The sequence below is a fragment of the Arthroderma uncinatum genome (genome assembly GCF_011692745.1).
Source record: "Arthroderma uncinatum strain CBS 119779 chromosome Unknown scaffold1, whole genome shotgun sequence".
NCBI classification, from domain to species: Eukaryota; Fungi; Ascomycota; class Eurotiomycetes; order Onygenales; family Arthrodermataceae; genus Arthroderma; species Arthroderma uncinatum.
This window is the reverse complement of record NW_022983863.1, coordinates 2,923,238-2,948,773: the sequence shown is the minus strand read 5'-3', so window position 1 is coordinate 2,948,773 and position 25,536 is coordinate 2,923,238. Positions and strand designations below refer to the sequence as shown.

General features: G+C 48.8%; 8 protein-coding genes across 8 annotated transcripts; 4 read left to right on the top strand and 4 right to left on the bottom strand.

Moving 5' to 3' along the window:
- Nucleotides 1-103: 103 nt before the first annotated feature.
- GIQ15_00892 (ubiquitin C-terminal hydrolase) lies at nt 104-3,379 on the top strand (the record flags this gene model as incomplete). The annotated part of the gene is made up of 4 exons (XM_033548309.1): nt 104-119; nt 177-1,787; nt 2,393-2,886; nt 3,002-3,379. 4 exons carry the CDS (start codon nt 104-106, stop codon nt 3,377-3,379), a joined length of 2,499 nt encoding a protein of 832 aa, XP_033409260.1.
- Nucleotides 3,380-5,685: 2,306 nt separating this feature from the next.
- GIQ15_00891 (WD repeat-containing protein) lies at nt 5,686-8,405 on the bottom strand (the record flags this gene model as incomplete). Its single annotated transcript, XM_033548308.1, has 2 exons — nt 5,686-8,212; nt 8,266-8,405. The coding sequence occupies 2 exons, from the start codon at nt 8,403-8,405 to the stop codon at nt 5,686-5,688; spliced, it is 2,667 nt and encodes an 888-aa protein (XP_033409259.1).
- Nucleotides 8,406-9,213: 808 nt separating this feature from the next.
- On the top strand, nt 9,214-9,889 carry GIQ15_00890 (uncharacterized protein; the record flags this gene model as incomplete). Its single annotated transcript, XM_033548307.1, has 3 exons — nt 9,214-9,269; nt 9,350-9,438; nt 9,729-9,889. The coding sequence occupies 3 exons, from the start codon at nt 9,214-9,216 to the stop codon at nt 9,887-9,889; spliced, it is 306 nt and encodes a 101-aa protein (XP_033409258.1).
- A 576-nt stretch (nt 9,890-10,465) lies between these two features.
- GIQ15_00889 (60S ribosomal protein L24) lies at nt 10,466-11,263 on the top strand (the record flags this gene model as incomplete). The annotated part of the gene is made up of 3 exons (XM_033548306.1): nt 10,466-10,516; nt 10,639-10,782; nt 10,976-11,263. 3 exons carry the CDS (start codon nt 10,466-10,468, stop codon nt 11,261-11,263), a joined length of 483 nt encoding a protein of 160 aa, XP_033409257.1.
- Nucleotides 11,264-13,734: 2,471 nt separating this feature from the next.
- GIQ15_00888 (uncharacterized protein) lies at nt 13,735-15,621 on the bottom strand (the record flags this gene model as incomplete). The annotated part of the gene is made up of 4 exons (XM_033548305.1): nt 13,735-13,824; nt 13,878-14,514; nt 14,876-15,235; nt 15,287-15,621. The coding sequence occupies 4 exons, from the start codon at nt 15,619-15,621 to the stop codon at nt 13,735-13,737; spliced, it is 1,422 nt and encodes a 473-aa protein (XP_033409256.1).
- An 876-nt stretch (nt 15,622-16,497) lies between these two features.
- GIQ15_00887 (fumarate hydratase) lies at nt 16,498-19,737 on the bottom strand (the record flags this gene model as incomplete). The annotated part of the gene is made up of 9 exons (XM_033548304.1): nt 16,498-16,684; nt 16,741-17,758; nt 17,825-17,940; nt 18,018-18,055; nt 18,113-18,154; nt 18,221-18,452; nt 18,827-19,074; nt 19,132-19,446; nt 19,510-19,737. 9 exons carry the CDS (start codon nt 19,735-19,737, stop codon nt 16,498-16,500), a joined length of 2,424 nt encoding a protein of 807 aa, XP_033409255.1.
- A 1,045-nt stretch (nt 19,738-20,782) lies between these two features.
- On the top strand, nt 20,783-22,545 carry GIQ15_00886 (dimethylaniline monooxygenase 1; the record flags this gene model as incomplete). Its single annotated transcript, XM_033548303.1, has 4 exons — nt 20,783-20,813; nt 20,866-21,561; nt 21,614-22,170; nt 22,222-22,545. The coding sequence occupies 4 exons, from the start codon at nt 20,783-20,785 to the stop codon at nt 22,543-22,545; spliced, it is 1,608 nt and encodes a 535-aa protein (XP_033409254.1).
- Nucleotides 22,546-22,672: 127 nt separating this feature from the next.
- GIQ15_00885 (cytochrome P450 3A9) lies at nt 22,673-25,306 on the bottom strand (the record flags this gene model as incomplete). Its single annotated transcript, XM_033548302.1, has 9 exons — nt 22,673-23,061; nt 23,119-23,310; nt 23,361-23,382; nt 23,437-23,822; nt 23,891-24,007; nt 24,058-24,322; nt 24,421-24,656; nt 24,853-25,026; nt 25,090-25,306. 9 exons carry the CDS (start codon nt 25,304-25,306, stop codon nt 22,673-22,675), a joined length of 1,998 nt encoding a protein of 665 aa, XP_033409253.1.
- Between the last annotated feature and the right edge of the window lie 230 nt (nt 25,307-25,536).

The window sequence follows — 25,536 nt, the reverse complement described above, 5'->3', positions numbered from 1 at the left end:
TTAACGACACCTTGAGGCGAGGATACTGTTTACGCTGCTGCATCCGCGAAGGAGAAAGACTGCCAGGAGTTTCGAGATATCCTTCGGCAAACTACGAGGAAACATGGCGTCTATACCCGGTAATGCGTGAGCCACTGTCTTTTACCCGAAGTTCATCCCGCTAATACCTATCTTAGTGATCGTCAAGCACCAGGGCAAACGGCACGAAGTAGAGCTAGACCCCAGCTCAAATGGCGAAACCTTCAAATTCCAACTTTACTCGTTAACAGGAGTTGAGCCAGAGCGACAGAAGATCCTCGTCAAAGGTGGTCAACTCAAGGATGACACCCTCCTCTCCTCGCTCAATGCGAAAGCGGGCCAGACGTTCATGATGATGGGCACACCAGCCAACGGAGAGTCTGGTCTGGCATTGAGGAAACCAAAGGAGGCCACGAAGTTTCTGGAAGATATGACCGAGGCTGAGGTTGCGAGGGCGGATGGTGCCATACCGGCTGGACTTCAAAATCTGGGAAACACCTGCTATCTGAACTCCACTCTCCAGGCCCTACGCCTCATGCCAGAACTCCAAGAAGAGCTTTTAAAGTACAGACCTACGCCACAGGGTAGCTCCAGCCTCTTTGGCTCCGGCTCACTGGACCTCACTGCTTCTCTGCGGGATTTGTACAAACAAATGTCAGAAACTCAGCATGGATTCCCACCAATGATGTTCTTGAACGCGCTCAGAACTGCCTTTCCACAATTTGCACAGAAGAGTAGGGACGGTCACGGCTACGCGCAGCAAGATGCAGAGGAAGCCTGGTCACAGATTATCTCGCAGCTTCGACAAAAGCTTACGATAAAGGACAAGTCCGGCGGCGGTGAAAAGGACGTATCCTTTATCGATAAGTACATGGCTGGGAAATTTGACTCGGTCCTGGAGTGTGACGAGCCGGCTGCTAAAGACGGCGGGGAGATGGCTGTGGAATCCTCCGACGTGTTTTTCAAGCTCAACTGCCACATTGATAAGGAAATTAACCATCTTCACGATGGGATCATGGCCAGTTTGCAAGAGAAGATCGAAAAGCACTCGCCTACCCTCAACCGAGATGCCGTCTACACCAAGAAATCCCGGATCTCACGTCTTCCAAAATACCTTACCGTTCACTTCGTTCGTTTCTTCTGGAAGCGGGAAACACAGAAAAAGGCCAAGATTATGCGAAAGGTTACGTTCCCTCAAGAGATTGATGTCGTGGACTTTTGTACGGATGAATTGAGGAAGCAGCTTATCCCAGTTAGGGACAAGGTCCGCGAGATCCGAAAGGACGAGCATGACATGGAGAGAGCCCGGAAACGCCAAAAGATTGCTCATAAGCGCGAAATGGAGGCAAAGAATGAAGAGCAGATATCGGAGCCACTCCAAAAGAAGAAAATGACTGAAGCTGCTTCCGAGGACAGCAAGGAGAAACCCCAAGACAAAGATGCTGCCCCTGAAGAATTTAAAACTGATGCAGAGTATGAGGCTGAAAAGGCTGCTGCTCTCCTGGAGGCCAAGAAAGAGCTTTTCTCCCTTATTAACGAAGAACTTGCAAAGGATGATAGCACAAACAAGTGTGGACTCTACGAACTACGTGGTGTTATCACCCATCAGGGCGCAAGTGCAGACAGCGGTCACTACACTGCCTACGTAAAGAAGCAGGGAAAACTAGTGGACGGCAAGAGACGGGAGGAGGATGGAGGCTGGTGGTGGTTCAATGACGACAAGGTCTCTGAGGTGCCAGCGGAGAAGATTGACACCCTATCCGGAGGCGGTATGTTTCCAGCATCCTACCCCCCTCCGTACCCCTGAATACATAATAGCCTAACTGACATACACCGGATATAGGTGAATCGCACTCTGCTCTGATCCTTCTCTATAGAGCCATCGAGCTACCTAATGCCGACGTACTGAAGCAGTAGATCGTGTGGGAATGGTTATCGTCAGCGCATCTTTAGCCCAACACATCCTTCAAATTGATCACCGATCCAGCAGATCCCTTCACCTCTACATTGTTATTACGAACCCTAGCATAGGCGCATTTAGCTAAGGAGGACATTTGCTGTCTGACTCTTGAGGTAGAACATTTTATGAATCCCTAGAAATGCCTTTTTAACTCGTGTATTAGCTTGTCATATATCCATTGGTGGTACGAACACCCGTAAATATTTGCCCATGTACCTTCGGTTTTCCTTCGTCCACCAGTCTACGTGGTTGCACCTTCTTCCTCTTATCTACACGATGCTACAGCACATATGTTTGATATATTGGTACTGGCTTGCGCGCTTAATCTAAGTGGCTGTTAAGCGCGTGGCTAAAGCTTGGCCTAGTTAGCTTCTTTAACCGCGATTGCTGCAAACCAACGTAATTTCAACCCAGTCAAGAGCTTGACACACCCAGCGAACATGCTACAAGGAACTAGGGGTGGGATTCTTTCTCGCCTCTCTTCCACAGTCTACCATAGGCCCGGCCGCCATGGAATCTCATTCGCAACCGGACTGGCTTCGCTCGGTCGTGCTACCCCTCGACCGTACGGCCCTATCAGCCATCTTGAACAGCCGGTCTTCAGAAACCAGACTCGCCCGTTAACAACAATAGTAACATATTATCCACCCGATCCAAACAAATGGCCTCGCAGACTTCGCCTTTTCCTTTACATTATTCTATTCAGCTCCCTGGGTAGCATGCAAGCGTCGAAGGTGATGGATATGTTTAGGGGACCTACAGCAGAGCCCGACATCCCAGAGGATATGGAACAAATCAAAGCACTCAATGCTCAATTCTCTAGACTGGAGATTGTCAGGCAGTTGCGCGCAGACCCGGCTTATTTTGAGGGGGATCTATATGGAGGTCTTACTGAGGATGAGAAGCGGGTGAGGCTTACTAGTGGGAGCTTGCGTGGATCTAGAGGCTTCTCATGCCAGGTTTGTCATCAATACACCATTATACACCCAGAGGAATTGCTTCTAATTTATGATTCTTTGGTAGCGCATATTCTACAATCCAACAGAAAACATCATCAAGGCGGTCCTATACATTGGTCATGGTGTTGACGGATGGCCTACTGTCGTCCACGGCGGTGCCATTGCTACACTCCTCGATGAAAGCATGGGCCGTTTAGCCCTTGAAAATCTTCCGAGACACACAGGTGTTGCGTCCACTTTTATGATAACCTATAAAGCGCCCCTTTCGCCCGGCCAATATATTTCGGTTGAGGCGAAATATAACGAGTATTTGAGTGAGAACAGCGCTGCAGTCGTCGATGCGGTTGTCAAGGATCAGATGGGCGGAGTCTGCGCTGAGGCCATAGCCATGTTTGTGGATCCTAAGAAACTGAGGTCGACGATAATCCTCCCAGTATTCTAATGCCAGTTGAGCGGGCTCAACGGCCTCTTTCTCCTATTCTTTATATTCCCCAACACGTTGATATACATGCTGTGCCATATCTTCTGCTTAAGTTATAGAGCTGCTATCAATAACTTACTTTCTAGATGACTCAAACGTTTCGCTTGGCTCCAACTTATAACAACCTTTCAGCGAACGTGTTACGGCGGCTGCGAGCTACCACTGAAAATAAGCACGATTTTACATATTAGACTCTGACGCACAGGTGTATATTTGGTACAAATACGTAATCAAGGAGTTATAATATATCGATGGACTGCAATGGTATATTGGTCTAAACATCATTAATACTTGGATATATCGTACATAAAACATTCGAGAAGTGTAAAGGGAAGGAGGTCAACGGGGACTCCGTATGACGCCAAAAAATGCAGAGCATGTATCCAACAATGATCATACACTTAGAATAGTTAAGATAAGCGCATGTTCCTTGCCTGTGACGAATATTAGGAATCGGCACGTTTTACATAGTTTCTGTTCTTTCAAGCTGGTTCTTGCCAATCCAGCCCGCAACTCTACTAATAGAGCCGGAATGGGCTCCTGGCTTTCTAGTGGTGGGTGTCGGGGCTCGTTCATCAAGACTCGTTCGCCCACGAGTGAATGAAGGTGTTGTGTTGTGTTGGTTTTCATCGGATTCCTCCCCTTCGAGCCTGGATGCAACCTGGTTTGAGTTATTCCTCCACTTTTTGGCGCTTGTGCGGTTACCCAGAGCTCCTGGGTTTTCAGCCTTAATTATTAACTTTGGAGTGGTGGTTGGCCCAGTTTCCGACGCTGGCGCAGTTGGTGCAGCGGGTGTAGCGGGTGTAATTGATGACACGGATGATATAGACGGGGGTGGGGCAGGCATATTGATCACCATATGTTCTGAACATTTACACCCGCAGCCAGTTGGGCATAATGCAACATTGTTGCTTTCCGCAAGGTCGCCGCCGTCAGTCGAGGCGCCCGAAGAAAACCATTGGGAGTGACACTTAAAGCAACATGTATGACCACAAGCTAAGCATGGAACGAACATGCCTTGGATTATCTCAGTGCAGATGGCACAGGACATATTGGGTGAAACTGGCAACGCTAAATTGCAGTTGAGACATTGGACATTGATGAGAGCATTTCGTCTGGTATTCTTCCCAGGTACCCTGGTAAGTGTGTTAGGCTTTGAAAACGCAGAGATTCGCAAAGCAGAGCCACATGTCGCACAGTGATGCTGGAGATTAAGTCCTTCGGCAGCCATGTCTGTTGGTGGGACCTGATTGACAGCCTGGCTATGACGTCTATGTCCATATCTGGTTCGTGGATATCTACCGCCGTGTTTGTGCAAACTAGAACGTTCCGACTCGCTATCGACAATGGAAACCATTTTTAGCACTTCTCTTCCTTGTATTGGCATGTTCCAAATGAACAATAAATGGGCATAATTTGCTCGGTACGCCTGATAAAGGTTTTGCAGCCGAGGGTCGAGCAGTGGAACCTCAGCCTTACAGTCGTTATCAAATGCACCCTGATGCCTTTTGATAACTTTTATGCCTCCGTTAAACCTATTAGCCCTCGGTGAAATCTGTTTATCGCTTTCTTCCGAATCCGAGAAAGTCTGGGGAGTACCGATGGCAGATGGGGTCAGGTAGCTAGGTAGTGCGGAAGCTGCTTTATTACGGAAGCCTCCGACCGAACTCCATATACTCGCGCCTTGAGTTGTAAGGCTACCGATAGGACTAGGTTGTTTCTTAGTAACGCCAGCTGGGGGTGAAGAGGATGCAGAGGGCCCAAATGTTAAGGATCGTGATAGTGATGAAGCCAATGTGTTGCCAAAGTTAGAGTTCATCCGCATATTAGAAGGTTGGTCGGGGGACCCTGATAAGGATGTGTTATAACGGGATTTACGCTCCATGCTGGATTTCACGCCACGTATTCCTGTGGGTGGCGTTGTTCCCGTAGAAAATAGGGGTGGTGTGTTGCCGTGCCACAGGTCGACAGATGAATAGCCAGAGCTATGGGATGCCGATATATTGCGCAAATCTTTGTTTGCGAGCGGCGTTGTATTGTGTTTGTCTCGGAACTGTTGATCAGAAAAGCTTTTTTCGTCTAAAAGATCCAATATACGGGGTTTCGATGGATCCTCTGTATAACCTCGCTTTAAATCTGTCTCATATAGAACACATGAGAGCATTCCAAGCATTTGGACATCTCCAAGCTGTTCAAAATGTTCAAATCTATATATTGTTAGCGCGACTCTACATAGAGTAACGAATGACATTAAGGATGTCGGAATCTCACAAGGCAGGGATAAACCAGCGAGCCCCCAAAGGGTGGTCCCCCCAGGTTTTTAGCCCATCACTATTCAGGTCAATGCCGCTATCCTTTCGTCTCAGGTAGCTTGGGGTATTCGCTATATGGCGTAAACGATCTTTGACGGCTTTCGTATCGACGGCCGCCTTGTTATCCAGTAGTAAGTTCAAAAGCCCCCAAATGTAGGAGAGTTCTGAGCGTCCTGCACTTGCTGCAACAACCATATTATGAGAGCATATTTCCGCCCGGTTGCCAAATATCTTGTACTGTTCAGCAAGGTCCCGCTTTGCAGGCAATATGTCATTAAAATGGTATATATGGACATAATTCTGGCAAGAATCTGTTGATGACCTAGCCGTGCTTGGCCCTGCAAATGACTTTTGCGAAGTGCCTGCAATAGATCTTGCAAGGTGGAACCCGATGTTACTATGCCTCCAGGCATGATTTCCCTGGAACTGCTGAGGCAGTGACCCTAATAAATCCGAAGAGCCAGAGGAGCTTGACGAGTCATATGACGAGTCATCAGAAAATTCTGAGCCACCATCCTCAGTTACAAGGCCACCGCTGACGGCTGATTCAGTTGCACCTTTCGGCGCCGGGGAACCTGTTTGGAGGCGACCGAATCCTTCAAATACTTTGTCATTGCGGGATGAGGTAGCAATCGTTCGCAAACTTATTGAGTCTAGGAAGGACGGCGATTTGTCCTCCTTCTTCGGGAAAAAGCAGACAAGCTGCCCATCGTTAGCCCAAAGCGCGCCACATGCACGTGCGACTGGGACCATGACATTGGCATTGATCGGGCGGAGTAGCTCGGACGAGCTTAGAGCAAGGTCGGAGTCCTGGAATTGGCCGACATCTTCATCCTCGTCACTTGATTCATTATCCGCAAGGATATCTGAGGTTTTTAAATGTTCACTTGATTGTTTCTTCGCGAGAACGACACTCTCTTCAACAGTATGTTCCCCAAGCAGGTAGCGAATTACGCCCTCAAGACATCCGCGTTGCCTTGAGAGATATGTCTCCGCGATTGTTTGCATCCCAGTTGTAACAGTCTTGGCTAGCTGGTTTGTCACTGCTGTGGTTCTTTGAACGTTGAAAACCGGAGCCTCCATTCGTGGGTATTCCGCAGGAAACTTAATATCAATTTTCAGAAAAACATTGGAATTCTCGGATCCCCAGGGTCCATGCATAGAAATGGTCGCTTTCCGCTGCCCAACATTTACGGATTCAAACGCTACTCGTGTGAACTTCTCACCGACATGCGTGATTTCATCCCCCAGTGTTTCCACTTCCCACCCGGAAATTTTTACTCCTCGCATCCAAGAGATAGGATTCATATCTGCCCGAAGTGCTGATCGTCCGCGTACACCGGCTCTCTGCCCAATGGGCCGAACCTGACCCCAACCGCGCGAGTATGGCATGCTCACTCCATTCATACCTTTGAGGGTATTGTTGGCGGCGATGTAGTCAGCCCGTTCGCCATCTTCATCGCCAACCTCGCCAAATTCATAAGAATGTTCATCATGAAAAGTTTTGTAGGGAGCACCTTTGCGAGTAAGGCTGAGTAGAGGGTTGAAAGACTTTCCAGTTTCGTATCCCACCCCCTTTAGGATTTCTGGGTCTACGCGGTGAAGTCGTAACTCTTTGTCTGTTCCCCACGAAACAAGCTGAAACTCTCTATGGTCTAAGCCATCTATGATGCTCCCCCTCTGCCTCCAAAGGAACTCTTTGACTTGGCCCTTATGGCCCGGGAAACTGTGTACTAATGGTAAATCAGCTTCTTCGCCGCTGGTTTTGTCCCCGGAAACGCGGCTATATAGATGAAGATCGCTGTTCCCACGCTGTGGCATGGCGAGCACGCCCCATCCAAAGGGGGTGTGCCGCGTCCGCCACACAGGAAACGGCGTATGGATAACTTTCTCGGGACTATCATCTTCTCGTGAATAGTCCCAGAATTTAATTGTTTTGTCAAGAGCACAAGTGACGATTGCTTCAGGGCGAGCTCTGTTCCAATCAAGTCCATATATTTTAGTGTCGTGTGCCTCAAACGTACGCAGAGGACATGCACCTTTTCTATCATCCCAGATGTGAAGAGACTTGTCATGCGAACTAGCAATAACGTGGGAATCCTGTCTGTTCCACTTGACTTGGGTGGCTCCGGTGAACCAGTCAGAAAACGAAACAACCGGCCTTGCCGGGGTCCTCAAGTCCCAGCAATGGACAAAACTATCGACAGCGCAAGTCGCTAGTAAATCAGGATGGTGGGCAGAAAAATTTATATCCGTAATAGCTCTTGAATGTGCATGTAAAACATGTTCGATGGAGTTCTGCGAGGTTTTCATCGCCAAGTTCCAGACCAATGCCTTCTGGTTCGAGGTACTGGCTACCCACGAGTCGCGAGAGGAAAACGGGGACCACTGAACATCGGCAACCTCCCAAGCGGTTCGATGGGGGAGGTAACGGGGTGGAGAGTACGGATTATCGAGGTCTATAACGTGCAGGCCTTCCTTTCTAACAAACCATCAGCGACATGTTATCACCTAAAAGCTCAAGGCTTTACTTACGATGCAAGAACAACATCTCTCCCACAAGGCGATATTGACATAGAACCAACCGCTTGATCAATATGAAACGAGCTGTCTTCCCCAAACGTAGGGCTATCGTAAGCCGAAGCGAGCGGCCTCGACTCAACTGGGTCCGGCATGTTTAGAAAATAGCTTTGAATTCGAGTAAGCTCCGGAATAGAGGAATCGTATCCAAGGCAGCACAGCCTTCAATGCGCCTGACAACTGCCTACTCCACACGCAATAGAGCAGGCTACAGGTTCTCAGTAGCTTGCAGGGCCCCAGTTTGCGCGTTGGAAGGTATCGTTCGCATTCTGGGTTGTCTCAGCCGGGATGTGCACCCGTCAGCATCCCCGAAAGCTGCAACAAAGGACAGGGAAGCACTGCGACTCGAGCGATAAGGTCCACGGATACTGTTTGCTCCATAGAATTACTCCCCTGACGTCGAGTCGAGGGCGCAACGGCGTCTGTAGGTTAGATGGAAGCTTCGTAGTTTAAGTAAGCAAACCCCGTTGGATTTAGCTAGTGGCACGTGCTTCTGCGGCCAGAAAAGGCTTGGCGCCTGCGGGGAGCAACTTCTTCCAAGGTGGGATAAATTTATGAGCGGCCAGGCGTATCCTCACAGTGACGAACTGAAGACCTTCTCTTTGTTTGTAGCAGCCAGGTGCAGGGATAAAGAGAGACCATCTGCCACCATAGCACTAGAGGATCCCCTTTCGATACCGCGAACTCAGCGGCTTGACTAAAAACGCGGCTGATCAGGACTCGACTGGCAGCGAGAGACCCCCCAGAGAACAATATCAACAAGGGAAACAGACCACCCGCATATTCTTGGAAGGAGTATTGCAGATACAAACGCCATTATTTACTCGAGCCCGCCTGCTCAACCACTGTTGTGATCTCTCGATATCCTTTCTTTGGACTTTCAAGCTCTATTCATAGCAGACCATGGCGGGGCTGCCGAAGCGGATAATAAAGGAGACGGAGCGCTTGATGGCAGAACCGTAAGTGTGATGAGAAGGTGAAGGAAGCCGGTGTATTTTCCCTTTATCCCTCTGCTGACAACTGCACTGTCACCCTGTAGCGTACCAGGCATCAATGCAGTCCCCCACGAAGATAATCTACGATATTTCGATGTCCGGATCCATGGTCCAACACAATCACCTTATGAAGGTTAGAATGATACATCTTGAACCAGCTGCCGGCATTCTTAGGAGACGGCTAATTAAGCAATCTACAGGAGGGATTTTTAAGCTCGAGTTATTTTTGCCAGAAGATTATCCCATGACACCCCCGAAGATTCGCTTTCTAACGAAGATTTACCATCCAAATATTGATAGACTAGGGAGAATTTGCCTTGACGTGTTAAAGAGTATGCTGGACTCCATCTTGCTACCTTCGTTGCCATTCCCGTTACGTAGCAGCAGCTAACATGTAGCATCTATTAGATAACTGGTCACCAGCGTTGCAGATTCGAACAATCCTCTTGTCAATCCAGGCACTACTCGGTGCACCCAACCCAGATGACCCGCTCGCCAACGATGTTGCGCAGCGATGGAAGGAGGACGAGCCCGCGGCTATCCAGACGGCGAGAGAGTGGACGAAGACACATGCTATGGTTTGAGTTGGGCCTTTTCAAAGACATTAGACTATACCGTTATTTTAAGTCTATCATAATCTCCTTCGATTAGATCATTTCCGTGCTGTAAGGAACGCTTTAGCTGCCATTCATTCTTCAGTGGTCTCTTTTTCACATCCTTCTTTGACGTATTGTTAACAGAGGGTTAGCTTTCTCCGTGTTTTTATAATCATCAATTCTGAAGTCAGCAATAGGCTGGTTGACATTTGAGCTATGTCAGCTGTGATCAGCCGTATCAGTGAAACTCGGGCTGTCAAGAGCTCAATTGTCAATATTGCTTGAAGAGCGAATGTACTCCCTAGTAGCCATGAAAAAGGACGTTAGAAAGATTAAATAGTAAAGTCGAGTAATATCAATAAACCTGGGATGCGATGTTGATGTTCGTGATGCTTGAGCTGGGCTTGGCTGAGTTTGAGGGCTAGTAAGTCACGTGGCGCACATTAGCGAGTCAACCTCACACCAAACCATCGAGAAGTCCGATCTGAGTCGCAAACGAGTAATTCACAACGACGTCAACAATTTTACCTCGTAAACGCCGGCTGCGCATCACCACGACTCAAGATGCGTACCTACGACGACGCCTTCAGCGGTCAGAAGATCTACCCCGGAAAGGTACGTTCCAGCATCGCCCGTCCAATCTTCAATCAACGCATCCATCGAAAGGACATCTAGAAAGGGACTGAGGGCCGAGCTTGTTGAATTGATACTAATCTGCCCTTTTATTTACTATACAGGGTAAGCTGTACGTCCGAGGCGACAGCAAGGTCTTCCGTTTCCAAAATGGCAAAAGCGAATCTCTCTTCCTTCAACGCAAGAACCCTCGCCGGATAGCCTGGACCATCCTTTACCGAAGACAGCACAAGAAGGGTCTTTCTGAAGTGAGTTGCCACCCTTACGCTCGGTCTAAAAGTTCACGGTAGCAAGTTGCTGTTTGTTCAGAACTTTGCACTTAGAGATGCCGGTTAAGAAGGACGCGCATCGAATGGTTATGGGAACATCAGTGACGTTTGGATCGGAATATTATACTGGGAATCGAGACTGACGACGCCATTACTTCGATCTGTTTTATAGGAAGTTGCCAAGAAGCGTACCCGCCGTGTCGTTAAGCACCAGCGTGCCATTGTCGGTGCCTCTCTCGATGTCATCAAGGAACGCCGAACCATGCGCCCAGAGGCCCGTATCGCAGCCCGCCAGGCCGCCATGAAGGAAGCTAAGGAGAAGAAGTCCGTTGCCGAGAGCAAGAAGAAGGCCGAGAAGGCCAAAGCCGCCCAAGCCGCTTCCCGAGGACAAAGTGGACGAATTCAGAGCAAACAGGGTTCCAAGGGATCTGCTCCCAAGGTTGCTGCTAAGTCTCGTTAAATCTCGATGGAGGGAAGGTGATGGACGGATTTACAGATGGTGTGGTACTACAATGGGTGTTTGGGCCTGGCATGCTTTTTAAGGGGTTTAAAAAACCATCCTTCATAATGAGAGCGTTCCTTCATGAGAACAACTGTTACCATCGAACGATGGATAGGCCTGGTAAAATGAATTATTCTCTTTTACCTATTCCAGCAGCGGTTTCAGCCAAACTATGCTTCGTCTCGACAAATCTCAGGACCATCTCAAGTTCTGTCTCGCTGCCCAAACCCCTGGCAAGTTCGGAGATAGTTTAAAATGAGATGTCCTTTCTACATGTACTCTCTTACTATGAGACTTGAATGATGATATGCGTAATTCTGTAATCTTATCCGTATTTATATCACCCGTCAAGCTATAACCTGTGTAAAGCCGTACAGCCATTGTCTCTGTCCACATAAGCCATTCGATAAAGTGATCTTATGATACTTGTTGTATTCACTGGTCTGTCAACGAAGTGTCCCATCGTCATCTCTCTATCGATTCCTCTTCGATAAGAAGGCGGCGTCCCAAAGCGGTAGTATTAGGGCTAAACCCTAAGAGGGTAATTATGTCTTGGCATTCGCTTCCTCCAGAACTTCGCCTTTACCCAACGACACCCGCGAGATCACCGACATCAAAAGACAAAGTCGTCAACGCATCCAAAGCACACGGTTAGTAGCACTTTTGCTCCCTCAATAAACGCATTTCCGGCAATTTCCTCGTTGCGCACTTCCTCTTGTGAATCCCCGCGTCCCATTTCGGCCCAGCTCGCTTAACTTTAGCCCCTTTGAAAACGGCCAGCCTCAGCTAACCTCTGGAATTTTGTCGCTTTAACAGTTGCATCTCTACTATTTACGAACCGATCACACATCATGGGTAAAGTCCACGGTTCGCTCGCTCGTGCGGGTAAAGTCAAGTCTCAGACTCCAAAGGTCAGTCTCACCAACTCAACCCGACACCTCCGGCCATCGCACACCTCACCAAGTTGAAAGAGAACTCCATGAGCATATCGCTTGTGGCATCGATATGGAGGAGATAATCTGGACACGAATGACGCGTTGGAGAGAGGCTGCAGCTTGGATAATACCGCGGCTATGAAACACCAGTGGACTGACTCATCTTCCGGAGGAATAGGTTGAGCCACAAGAGAAGAAGAAGACCCCAAAGGGCCGTGCTAAGAAGCGTCTTCAATACACCCGACGATTCGTCAACGTCACGATGACCGGTGGAAAGCGAAAGGTATGCCTATTCGATGCCTTCCAGCCAAATATATGGACAGCTGGGGACTGCTTGGTAGTGCTACAGAAGGCTAACTTGCCCGTTACAGATGAACCCCAACCCAGGTGCCGCATAAACGAACATAATCTGTCGACATTTTTTTTGCTCTTCGCGCCTCGTTTGTCAGCTTCGTTTCTCTAAATCCCAAAAAACGTTCGAATATGGTGAAGGACCCCACGGTTTCTCTTATATCTTGGCGATTATGAAACAGTCACTCGGAGAATGAGATGGACAAATCTATGAATCACACAACCGGAAATGGAGCGGAGCGGTTCAACATGGTATATGTCTATTGTGAGCTTGATAAGAATATTGAGGAAACGAAATAGAAAATCAAAGCTGCAACGGGGTGGATGATGAATGGATTGATATGGGAATGAGTTTAAAGAATTTTTTTTAATACATTTTCCCATCTTCAATTTCACTTCGGTTCATCTTGACTTGTTTAATGTGCTGTTTCATTCTCACGCCTATACTTAGGAATTGTATGTACGTATTCTTGAAGGAGGATGTAGAGGACCTTCCTTTATAATACTCCATGAATCATGAAATTTACAAGCGGATCTAGGAACGAAGACTCCAAAGACTCGATTTGCATGGCGATTAGAGCTATCATGTCTTAAGCGTAATGTGGACGATGGAAAATTGCCTGTGGCTGCTGTGTAATGTGGCGAGCCTCGCATCAGCCGTTCATTTGATCTAATTCTATTAGATACCTAGGAATAAGGAAGGAGGAAAGGCTCATGACCCTGTGTCCCCTCCTCTATTCGGTATATATATGGAGGTCTGCAATAGCAGCCACCGTCCATACTTATGTCTAAATTGCGTAAGACCAATAATCCAGCGCTTAAGCCTGTATCTATCATAATCATTAAAGGCTGTTTCCCCCTCCCCCACGTATGCGCCGTATAGAACTTCAGAGCAACCAGATCCAAACAAGGAGCAGAACAGTACTTGACTTTGCATGCACTAGTTCCACCTCATGAACACCCCGATCCAATACTCGACACGTAATAGCCAACAACGCCGGGTATTGGATATAGATGGTTTGGGGGTGATACACTGTCCTCTTTTAAACAAGTGAAATGTAAACAGACCCGGACCACTTTATCATCTATGTGGGATTATAAAAGAAATTCGCTCAGTTGGGAATCCAAAACACAAAAGGTGAATCAGTAGTAATGAGCCATTTCCAAACCAGCACGCTTAAAGCCACATTTTAGATAGAAGCCTTCGTTGGCCTCAGAGCAATCAAGGATGGACTAGAAGTGAAGAATTAGCAATGGCATTTTCAGTAGGTGACATAGGTTAATACCTTGTAGCAACCAGCTTCCTTTGCAACATAGTCCAAAGCATGAATCATACGCAAGCCCAGTTTCTTGCCTTGCTGGCCGCTTTCAATGGCGATATCCTCAATATGTCCTACCATTCCAGCAGAGTGGATAAACTTCCTCTCAACAATCAAACTGCCAGTGCCCACGACTCGGCCAGTTCCATCGCAGATCACTAGAACGTAGTATTCATCGTTTCGCTTTGCCATCCAGTCATATCGTTCGTTCCAGAGTTCGGTGGTGAACTCCCCAACTTTCGTGAGGACGCTAAGAACATCGAGGAAGCCATTTTTGTAGTCAGAACGGCGAAGAGGGCGAAGAGAATAGTTCTCGGGGAGCAAAGAGACAACATCAGGGGAGATGTAGGTCGTTGAAAAAAGCCCCTCTTCCGTCTTTTCACAAGGCTCGGTGATTTCGGCCATGGCGGGTTTCACCTCCTTTGTATGAATGGCAAGCACCTTGGAATCGATGCAGTTGTTCGTGATGGCCACAGGGGGGTTGGTATCGGGGATTTGAGTTGCCATTGGAGGAGCTGCTGATGTTCCCACCGAAAGTTGGTTGGATTGATGTCTGAGGTAACGATTAAGGGGTGCGGCAGGGTGACGGTTGCAATTCAGAACGCTACAATTCCGGTATTATAAAGAAAAATACGAGGCTGCGAGAGGTAGAGAAGACAGCAAATGAGATGGATATACGTTTATATCACCGATATCCTGATATACGTATACGTTTTGCGTAGGAAAGAAGAAGGGAGAAGTTCGATCGATCCAGGAAAAGGAGCTGTAACTCCTTGTCTCAAGTAAGTTTGAGGGCTGTGCCTGCTGAGTCATCAATAAGTCAATGACGTCATGTGATATTCTAGCTATAAATAAAACTAAGCGCTGTCTATATCTTCAACAGACGCAAGCTACAGATGGAATACTACAGTTTCCCTTAACATACGGCCATCTATCTCTCCTCAATGAGGACTCTATAGACGTACATGTCAACATCGACAGTATCGGCCAGATATGCACCGAACTTTGGATCCGATCGACCAGGGAACGTAGTTGCTGCGAACCGCGTTTCCCCCTTGGGACCAAGTTTCTGGAGTTGCCCGTCCCAGGCGAATTGGATCCAGCCGGGAGTGCTGGTGTTGATCAAAAAGTCCACGCGGTATCTGGTGTTGATCAAAAAGTCCACGCGGTATCTGGTGTTGATTTGGGGTGTCGTCTGCCATAGAATTTGTCGTGGCGCATCCCATTTAGGCTGATACTGGAGCTGGAGATTGTTGCGAGAGAATTTCAAGGCCAGTGGGACGTTGGCACCGCCAGCTTCGGCGTTGTCGGTGAGGTATTCCTTACTGTCTTTCGTATTAGCTTAGGCCATCAGCCAGGGGTGACGCTATACGTACAATTGCCAGATGCTGAGACTCTGCTCGATTGCTCCCAACATAAATTCATAGCGGATGGCGTATGTGGTGTCCTTCTTCGTGGCCTTGTTAAGTGAATGGTATTCAGCACGAAGCATCCCCTGCTTCTTGTGAAAGTGGGCTGCGGCAACGCCCTTGGGATCTTTTCCTGTCTTGATGAATAGCTCGGGGATGTTATCGGGGATCATTGTTCCTCGCTTAGTCTCGAGGTTCCGCAGGCCGAGGACGGATGGATCGTCTCCTCGCCCCGACTGGAAGTCGACGAGTACTGCGCCGAGTGCCGAACTAACGGCCATGAGAACCGGAAGTAAACGCATGATGGGCTCAGTGCGACTGACAGAGAAGAAGTGAAAAATTAACAGGAGAAGGAGAGAAGCAATATTTCACCAGTGTCCTTATACAATGGGCGATATATCATGTTTTATATTAGCCATTATAGCCAAAGCTTAGAGCTAGCCTCGTAGAAACTGCCCTATCTGGATACGAGCTTTGGATGCAGGCATTCATTAGCTTGTCTTGGAGTTGATCAGGGCCTAATATATGCTGTAAGCATGGATACACAGAGTAAATAAAGAGCAAAATATAGCGATGAGGCATCGCCATCTACTAACCTGCGGTTAAGGAGCTTATATTATTGCTTGGTCATTACCATTGCTTCGATGTTGGCATCCTCCGTACACCCGCTATCTGTGGTTTCTAAACAGAACTTTGATATTAAAGTGGAAAGGTAACCCTAGCTGGGATCAACATGGATGATTTAGCCTTGTAGGAGTGGTACAGACTGAGTCCTGTCGTACGTGGATCATAGGCTGCTTCATGGAACAAGAAATTTCAAGCGAAGAGATTGAAAGCAAAGTAGTAGAGAGTGAAAAGGATGCTCTAGATAGTATATTTGAAGACCCGCATTGAAGTGCAAATATTTGATGACGACTGGTGTATAGCGTAGCCGCTGGACCGAGCCATGGCATTAGGAAATATCATCGGAAGTATACCTCATAAAGAGGATGGCTCGTTATTTAGCAATGGCAGGAAGAGTTAATTCTAACATGGTAGAGGTTATTCAAGGAGTTATCAAAATGCATGCGCTAATGTAGTACTGGGTCTGACATTTGATATTTACATAGATATAATAGGTAGCTTTTAAAACCAGTAACTGGCGGGAGGTATTCCAAAGGCCCAAGCAGAGAAGACCCTTACTTGCGCTCCTTAGGGCTGATCATCAACTCTGGTCGAACGTGTTTATCGAAGTCCTCCTCGCTCAAAGCCTTCAGTTCCATGGCACTCTGCTTGAGGGTGAGGCCCTTCTTATGGGCGTTCTTGGCGACCTTGGAGGCCATATCGTAGCCAATAACGGGGTTCAGGCAAGTAACAAGCATAAGACTAGATCGAGTCAAGTAAGTAATAAGATCAAGATGTCTAGAAAAAGGGAAATTTACCTTTCGTGTAGAAGAGAATCGATTCTCTTGCGGTCAGCCTCGAGGCCGGCCACAAGGTTCTTCTCAAACGATCTCATTCCGTCACTCAAGATGCGAACACTGTGGAGCAAGTTTCGGATCATGACGGGCTTGAACACGTTGAGCTCAAAGTTACCGTTCATTCCAGAAACCGTGGTGGCGACATGGTTACCCATAACCTGGGCGCAGATCATGGTGAGAGACTCACACTGAGTAGGGTTGACCTTTCCGGGCATGATGGAGGAACCAGGCTCGTTCTCAGGGAGCTGGAGCTCGCCGAGACCGCAACGGGGGCCAGAGCCGAGGAAGCGAATGTCCTGAGCAATCTTGAAGAGGGAGCAGGCAAGAGTGTTGAGTGCGCCGGAGGCTTCAACGACGGCATCGTGAGCAGCAAGGACCTCGAATTTGTTGGGCGAGGTCTTGAACTGCTTGCCGGTCATCTTGCTGACTTCCTCAGCGATGGCCTCGTCGAAACCCTTGAAGGTGTTGAGGCCGGTACCGACAGCGGTACCACCCTGAGCCAGCAATCGGAGGTCGGGCAGAGAGTTCTCAACACGGGTGATGTTACGCTCCAGTTGGGAGACGTAGCCGGAGAACTCCTGGCCGAGGGTGAGAGGAGTAGCATCTTGCAAATGGGTCCTGCCAATCTTGATGATGTCGTTGAACTCCTCTACCTTCTTCTGTAGTGCATCCTTGAGGCTTGTCAAGGTTGGCAGAAGAGAGTCCTCGAGTTCCAGAACAGCAGCAATGTGCATGACGGTAGGGAACGTGTCATTGGAAGAGGCAGACATGTTGACATGGTCATTGGGGTGGACGGGCTTCTTGCTGCCCATGGTTCCTCCAAGGATTTCAATTGCACGGTTGGAGATGACCTCGTTGGCGTTCATGTTTGACTGAGTGCCGGAACCGGTTTGCCAGACAACAAGAGGGAAATGGTCAACCAGCTTGAGGTCTGCGACCTCAGCGGCGGCCTGCTGGATCGCCTTACCCACGGTAGGGTCTTAAAGAAACGTCCGAGTCAGTAAAACTGTTACCGGCTTATATAGTCCATATAGGGGAGTTATACCGAGTCCATATCTCATGTTCACCGTGGCAGCAGCGCCCTTGAGGATACCGAGGGCACGAACGATCGGAGGGGGCATGCGGTCCTGTGGTTGTCCAATATCAAAGTTCCCGAGGGACCTAATCCTGGATATCAGCCATTCCATTCCTCTCTCTCGCGGTCTCAAGTCAATCTCCGTATGTCGGTATCGGCGCACCTCTGAGTCTGGGCTCCCCAGTATTTATCCCCGGGCACCTGGTATACACATATCAGCCACTGACCACTTATATAGGGTCCAAATTGAGTACTAACCTGGATCTCGCCAAAGGCATCGGTTTCAGTACGAGGAGAAGCCTGCGCCAGTTCCTCCAGTCAGCATAAACACGATCTGTATAAACGACCACCCCGCACAGAATTCACTGCAATTGGAGAACCCCCCACCATCATTCTTGTTGTAGACGCAAACCCTCTGAACGCAGACAGGGCGTGGTATCCGGTAAACTGGTACTTGTTCGACACGAGCGACGGCCGGACAGCACTACTTATGGCGCGGCAGGAGTTCCGGAGGTGGAGAGTATGGGGAGAAGCGAACGATCGAGCTGCGGGTTTCGATGCAACGCGCCCGAGGGCTCGTAAGGGTGCGCAAGCGCTTCTGGTCGTGGAATTAAGCATGCTAATCGGGAGCTAAAGCGAAAATAAAAAACGTAAAAGATGTGATATTGTACAGAACAGAACGCAGGAGGAGGGTGACGGAGATGGTACAAGGCCAATTGGGATACAAGTACACGCCGGGCAAGGTGGTGAAGAGAAGAGAGAGAAAGCGCCGAAACGAGACTAAAAGAGGAAGAAATGAAGCTGTTGGATGTTCTTTTTTTCCGCTGGGGTCGGCAGATCCCGAGTTTTTCCGGCCCGTATTTCCACCAGCATTTTATATCTTCTCTTCATATCTTTACTCGTTAGGAGGAACGAAGAATTGGCTATGGTAATATAGTACGGAGTAGATACAGCAGTCAGGCTGTCTCGCACAGGGCGGCGGCTAGGGCGCCGACAGACTGCTTCATGAAGAGCTTCCCTCCCTCCAGGACCCCGTTCAGGTGGACGAACGTATGGGGGACTCCAGCGACCCGGATATGCTCGACCCTGACCCCTGCGGCCTCCAGTTTCTTCACATAGGCGACGCCCTCGTCTCGAAGGGGGTCCATCTCGGCCGTCCACACGATTGCCGGCGCTAGATTCGCGAAGTTTGGGGCGAAGATGGGTGAAATCTTCCAGTCCTGCTCAGACAGTTAGCATACTCTGACCTCAAAATCGGGGGTAACGCAGAATCCTACATCTTCAGATCTCTCCGGATGAGGGTTTCCCAGCCAGTGGCGGTGAAAATATGCCATTCGCTCGGCAGGCAGTGCAGCCGTATGCTCCATCTCTCGGTACGACTCGTACGGCGTGTTTTCACGGTCGAATTCGCCAGTCGGTGTGAACGAACTATGCATATCTATCACCGGGACCAGGAGCAGCTGCAGGCGCAGCGGATAGCCGTGATCTCTGCACATATGGGCTATCACTGCGCAAAGATGGCCGCCTGCAGATGCGCCCCCGATGGCAAGCCTTGCTAGATCTAGGTTGAACTCTTCCGCCTTGCTTCTGACCTGAAATATTAATGTTAGCTAGGGGAATCATCTTTTCTTAACTGGGTAGAAAACCCGACTCACCCATTGGACAGCGGCCCAGCAATCTTCGATGGCTGTTGGGTACCGGTGTTCGGGCGCAAGGCGATAGTCGACGTCAAAGACAACAACCTCACCTTCAAGATCGTGGACAATCCGCTTGCAGACATGATGATTAGCAGCTAAATTACCAAACACCCAACCGCCTCCGTGGAAGTTAATGTATGCTCCTCGTTTCTTTTCCTTTCCGGCTACATCGAGCACTGGAGCCATTTCGAATATCCTAATGGATATTTCACCCCCTTTCACGGGGCATTTTTGCTCGGTTATGCAATGTACATCTGGGCCGGGGGCATGGCCATAAGAAATCAGGTATTTCGATGGGTTCTTGCGGAACTCCTCAATCGGGACCTGATGGGTATGGAGGCGTCCGACATTATGACGATTATAATGCTCGACAAAAACAGGGTCGAATCTATGGATGAGGTTCTCGGGTATACTATTGAGCAACGGCTGGAAGATCTCTCCTGGCTGTAGCTGATGGAGTGCCGGGTCTCCTACTCGTTTGTTCTCCTGGACATAGAAACATAAAGGTCAGTTACATGCATCTCACAGAACTATAGCTCGGTGTCGTCACCATTGCCGAAGTGCCAGCTGCTATCATGAAATCCAATGAGCGTCTGCGTAGTTTCTTCACAAGGAATGTACAATAACCTCCAATATAAAGGAAACCGAATCTGTAGACAGTAACGAGTATATATAGAGTCAACAGGAGCAAGAATGTGAAGCGATATCAACCCCTCTCCTTGGGCTCTTGGTATTGATATACATTTGGCCCTTGCAACTGGTCTACCTCCACTTCCCCGGCTCTTCCACCTGGGCGTCTCGGCGTTTTCTCCATGCATAAAAAGTACATAGAAAAATATAGATCGCAGCACTTACCTTGGTGTCGTCTTCAACACAGCCATGTCCATTCTTTGAATATCGACCGGCAGCTGGACCAACAGCCCGTAGCCGTCGCTTGAAACCAGATATCCTCGCTATCTACTGGGCGAGTGTGTTCTCTCAGCGGTTTCTACACGGTAAACGTTGCGATGCTGGAGGCGCTTTCTTCTTTTCACGTGCATTTTTCAGCCTTGCGTGAAGGATGCACACGTCAAGCAGAAGAAGCAAAAAATACATTTAGACGAGCTTCAGCTTGTATATATTCGCCTCCTGAAGCCGCTAGGTCGGCAAGTTCCTTTACTTGTATAATTAATAACGGTACATTCGTTTTATTCAATTGGTCTATACATTCCCTTTCACGATTGGTGCAAATATGGGGCCCAGGGTTGCCATTATCGGGGCTGGTAAGAAGCTACCTCCCAGGACGAAGAGTAGCTGAAATTAACGTGTGTCTAGGGGTGTCTGGCCTTGCCTCGCTGAAGTCATGTCTGGAGAATGGTATCACGGATGCAACGGTCTTCGAAGGACGAGACGTTATCGGCGGACAGTGGAACTACCAGGAGCCCGACCCAAAGTCCGGTGCAACAGGGTCATCTATATACGACAATGTGATCTTGAATTCATGCCGTGACACTTCATCCTTTAGCGATTTTCCGATCGATCCCGCTCGTTACCCCGATTATTTTGGTCATCGTCAGTTTCTGCAATACATTCACGAATACGTGGATAATTTCAAGTTGGCGCCCTATATCAAATTGAAGACCAAGGTCATTTCATGCAGGCTGCCGCAACCTAAGGAGGAAGCCGAAGGTGCATCACAAAAATGGACCGTCGTCTATCAGGAACAGGGAAGTGAGCCGGTTGAAGCCGTGTTTGATGCAGTTTTTGCATGCACGGGTACTCTTTCAAAGCCGATGATACCAGACTTTGAGGGCAGAGACAAGTTCAAAGGAGAACTGATTCACAGCCATGTCTATCGCAAGCCGGCGAAGTTTGAGGGGAAGAGGGTTGCCATCATCGGCTTTGGAAACTCGGCCGCTGACCTGTCCTCTGAGATCAGTACGGTTGCGAAGGAGGTGCACTTGATTACTCGCAGAGGCGGATGGGTTATCCCGCGCTATGTGCTGGGCAAGCCTGCCGAGGCTTATGATAGTGAGTGTTACGTTTAACATAGCATTGGCCGGGCATACTAACCAATACGCAGGTCGGGTAGTTGAAACTATTCTCCCAAAAAGGGTCTCGGAATGGTGTCAGATGAAGCTATGTGATGCCGTCATGGGCGCTCCTCCTGACGAGATCAAGCCCAAGCATAGACTCTCCCAAGCCAACCTGACTGTGCGGAGTGATTTGCTGGAGAATATAAGAACAGGTCGCATAACTCCACACCGCGCTGGCATCGAGAGGATAACCGACTCCTCGGTTGTCCTTACGAATGGAACCTCTCTGGAAGTAGACGTCATAATCTGTTGCACAGGCTATGACATCGATCTACCATACCTTTTGGACGAATACTACCGAATGGATGAGAAGGATAGCCTTCTTCCTTCGAGAAATAGTCTAAACCTGTATAAGCTTGTTGCCTCACCTCGGTTTCCTAATCTGTACTGCATTGGTTACATTCATCTCGAGGGGCCCCTGATACCCGTAGCAGAAGCCCAGGCAAGATGGGCGGTCGGTGTCATTACCAAGCAGGTGAAATTGCCATCTGTGAAGGAGATGGAGAAGTCTATTCACGCCTATCAAGAGGGTCTGGCTGCCGAAGTAAGTGTTACTCTATTCTAATCCACTTTACTGTTGACTAAGGTGCCATAGATGGTTTCCTCGGACCGCCATACAACTATAGTCCGGTATCTACCTTACTGCGATGACCTTTTCTCCCAGCTAAATGCGGCTCCGACCTTCTGGCGTCTATTCAAGGAAATATTTACTGCCAATCCTTTACGTGGTTACAAAGTGCTGGTAGCGGTGTACTTTGGCCTCAATTCACCTGCTCAGTTTCGCTTGTTTGGCGAGGCTAGCAACCCCAAATTGGCAGCTGAGACGCTTATAAGACTCTCTGGCGGGAACAGTAGGATGACCGACGAGGAGAAGAAATACGTTCTAGAATACAGTGTTAAACGCACAGCCTCGGAATAGCTTCAAACACAACAACCTACGGAAAACGGTCTACTTCATTCACTAAAGACAACGGCCCTAGATAGATCAACAAACGTATCGTTAGAAACTTTCATTACATATATATATATATAGACTAGCTCTATGACTATGACAGAGGAACCGGGGTGATCCTAAGGTTAAGCCCATCAGTGGGCTTTAATACAAATCCTGCTTTTGGAATATTGATAACCTTATCAACCGGGTGAAAAACCCATTTCTGTATTAGGTGGACGAGGAATACTTTGATCTCAAGTAGAGCAAAAGCCCGCCCTATACATATTCGTGGTCCGCTGTGGAAGGTCTGTAACACGTAGGGATCCTGGGCAGCTTCGGGTAGGTTGTACCAGCGGTCAGGGTTGAATTCGTTTACACTCGGGCCCCATATCGAAGGGTTAAATTGGGAAACGGCAGGGTATACCATCAGCAGTGTTCCGGCTGGAAGAACATTGCCGCATATACTGACATCCTCAGTAGCAGAGCGGAGTACGGAGACAACTAAGTTATGAAATGTATTAGGGCGGTTTCCACAGTGAGTTATTAATAGAAACTTACATGGAGGGAAGAGACGAAGAACTTCCTTTAAGAAACAATCCAGGTAATCTATGGATTGTATTTCTTCGTAGGTGTAGTCCTGTCCCTGAACGACGGTGGCATTGATCGCTGAACGTAGGCGATCCTGAACAATCGGGTGGATGGAGAGCAAATGAAGACACCACATCACTGCATTAGAGCTCGATTCATGACCTGCAAGCCGTTAGTTGGTGGTGATAGTTCAGTGGCTTAGGTATGCATACCTGCAACCATAAATGTTCGCAGCTAAAACCAATTATCAGCAACTAGCATAAACATCTTAGATGGAAGGGCACTTACCTGTGAAACAAGATTATCTTCGCAAAGGGACTCGCCCCGATCGAGGTATCCACGGATTATAAGGGTCAGAAGATCATCTCCGGGAAGATCTTTTTCTGTAGGACACTTAACCCTGAGGGCGAAAGCCCGCTGTTTAACGTGCTCTTCCAACATTTGCTTGATTACTTGATTTCCGTGCAGAAAGCGGCGGTTGGCCTCGATAGGGATCCACTTTCGGGCAGGAAACCAGTTATCGAGAGCCAGCATAATCTGATCTATCGGGGTTACCAGCATGATATCGCTGTACCGCTCGTCGAACTCAGAACCTTTAGAGAGGCTATCGAGCTCAAGGCCCATAACCGTTTTACCGATGACGTCCAGGGTTGCCTTTGCCAAAAAAGAAGATACTAGTAGTTTTGTGGCCTAGTCAGAAATTTTCTGCCTGTAATAGTATGTGTGTCGGATGTTACCTTACCTTCTACAACAACGCCATGTTCGTTGGAGACCTGGGCTCCCATTATCTTGGATAGCTGGTCACCCTTCGACGCCATGACTGGAAGTAGCTTCTTGATGTTTCCCACGAGAAAGGGGCCTAGGTAGAGTAAGCTAGCAGGTAAGAGAAGGTAAGTACAGGGTTATTACCTGCAAGAATCCTCCGTTGCTGCCTATGTACATCACCCTCGGCGAAGAAGATGCCAGTCTCCCCGACGAATGAGCCGGCGGTGCGGAAGAGGAATCCAGGTTTCACGAATGAATAGCAGTGCGTCTGGGAGACTTCTCGTAACGCCCTCGGACTGTTAACTAGAACAGCTTCAGTGTTCCCGAACATCAGGGGCCGGATAAGATCCGCGTCCGGGAACTGTCTCATCCAGTCCAACGGGGCGGCATTTGGGCTGTCACCGGCAAACTGTTTATAGGTCTGGCCAAGAAGAAAGTGGTTCCCCTAGCAATGGCTGAATTTAGTAGTGTAATAGTTATCGGAAGGATGATGCCACTAAAACGAACCTTTGGAGTCGGTAAGTGGCGCAAAGGGGAAACGGCAAATGGGTAGATCAGAACATGATATATCTTGATCACTAGATAGAAGAGAGCGACGACAAGCAACGAAGTCCGAACATCTAGCGTACTCGGATAGTATCCAAAAGTATGCAGACTGAGTATCCCGGCAACGGCGACAATAGTCAACAAGAGTGATGAAACCATAGTGTCGTGTCGTAGGCTGGCTTTCTCGTCCTCCAGGACTGGTATATCGAGAAAACAGTGGAGATCTGGACGAAGAGCGAGGGGAGGCGCATTTTAAGGGCCGTTTCCATGGTCAACCAGAGATCGTCTCAAGGGCCACCGGCCAGGGCCCCAGGGCCAAGGACCCGATGGACTGTTACCCCCCCCCCCCAGGCAATTGGAGAGAAGATCTGGGAAGAACGAGAACCAAACTACGAGCGAATACTGCATCCAGATGTTGGATGCGCCGCAGGTGGACAACGCCGGGCCATGACTCTGGCTCGCAACACAGCTGCTCATATTCCACGGTCACCAGGTCTGGTCCTGGATCAATGGCATAGATCGAAGTACGACCTTGGTACTTCCAGTCAAGCCGATAGGCACGCAGGGCTAGCGGTTCACAGCTGCAATGCTCCACGCGCAGGGAGTTATACGTAGTATTTACGTACGCACCCGCTGGCTCTTGTACGCTGGGGATGCAAAATGCAGGGCCCTTGGATGCGCGCTGAGAGTATCGTATCCGCACGAGATGCTCGCAGAAAAGTGCAGCATATTGAGACTGCGAGAGACGCCACAGCTGCAATCCTTCATTAAACCGTCGCTCGACCTCGACCTTTGCTGCTTCAACAAAGAAACCCGACTGCTTCTGGGATGTGTCCTCAGATCTCATTGACAGCACTAAGACAGCGGGATGCCAATCAGCGGCTTGCCCTCCACGCCACGTCCGGCCAAAGACCGGGTCCAGCGTCAGGCAGGGTTTCTCCTTGTCCTGATAATGTCATTGTCGATGGTTGATAAGCGAGGTTGGGTTGTTCTATATCGTGTAGCAAGGGATGGTTTATGTCGAGGGTTGAAATAACTTCAGCTTATTAACCAAGTACCTGTTGGTTAACCCGAATC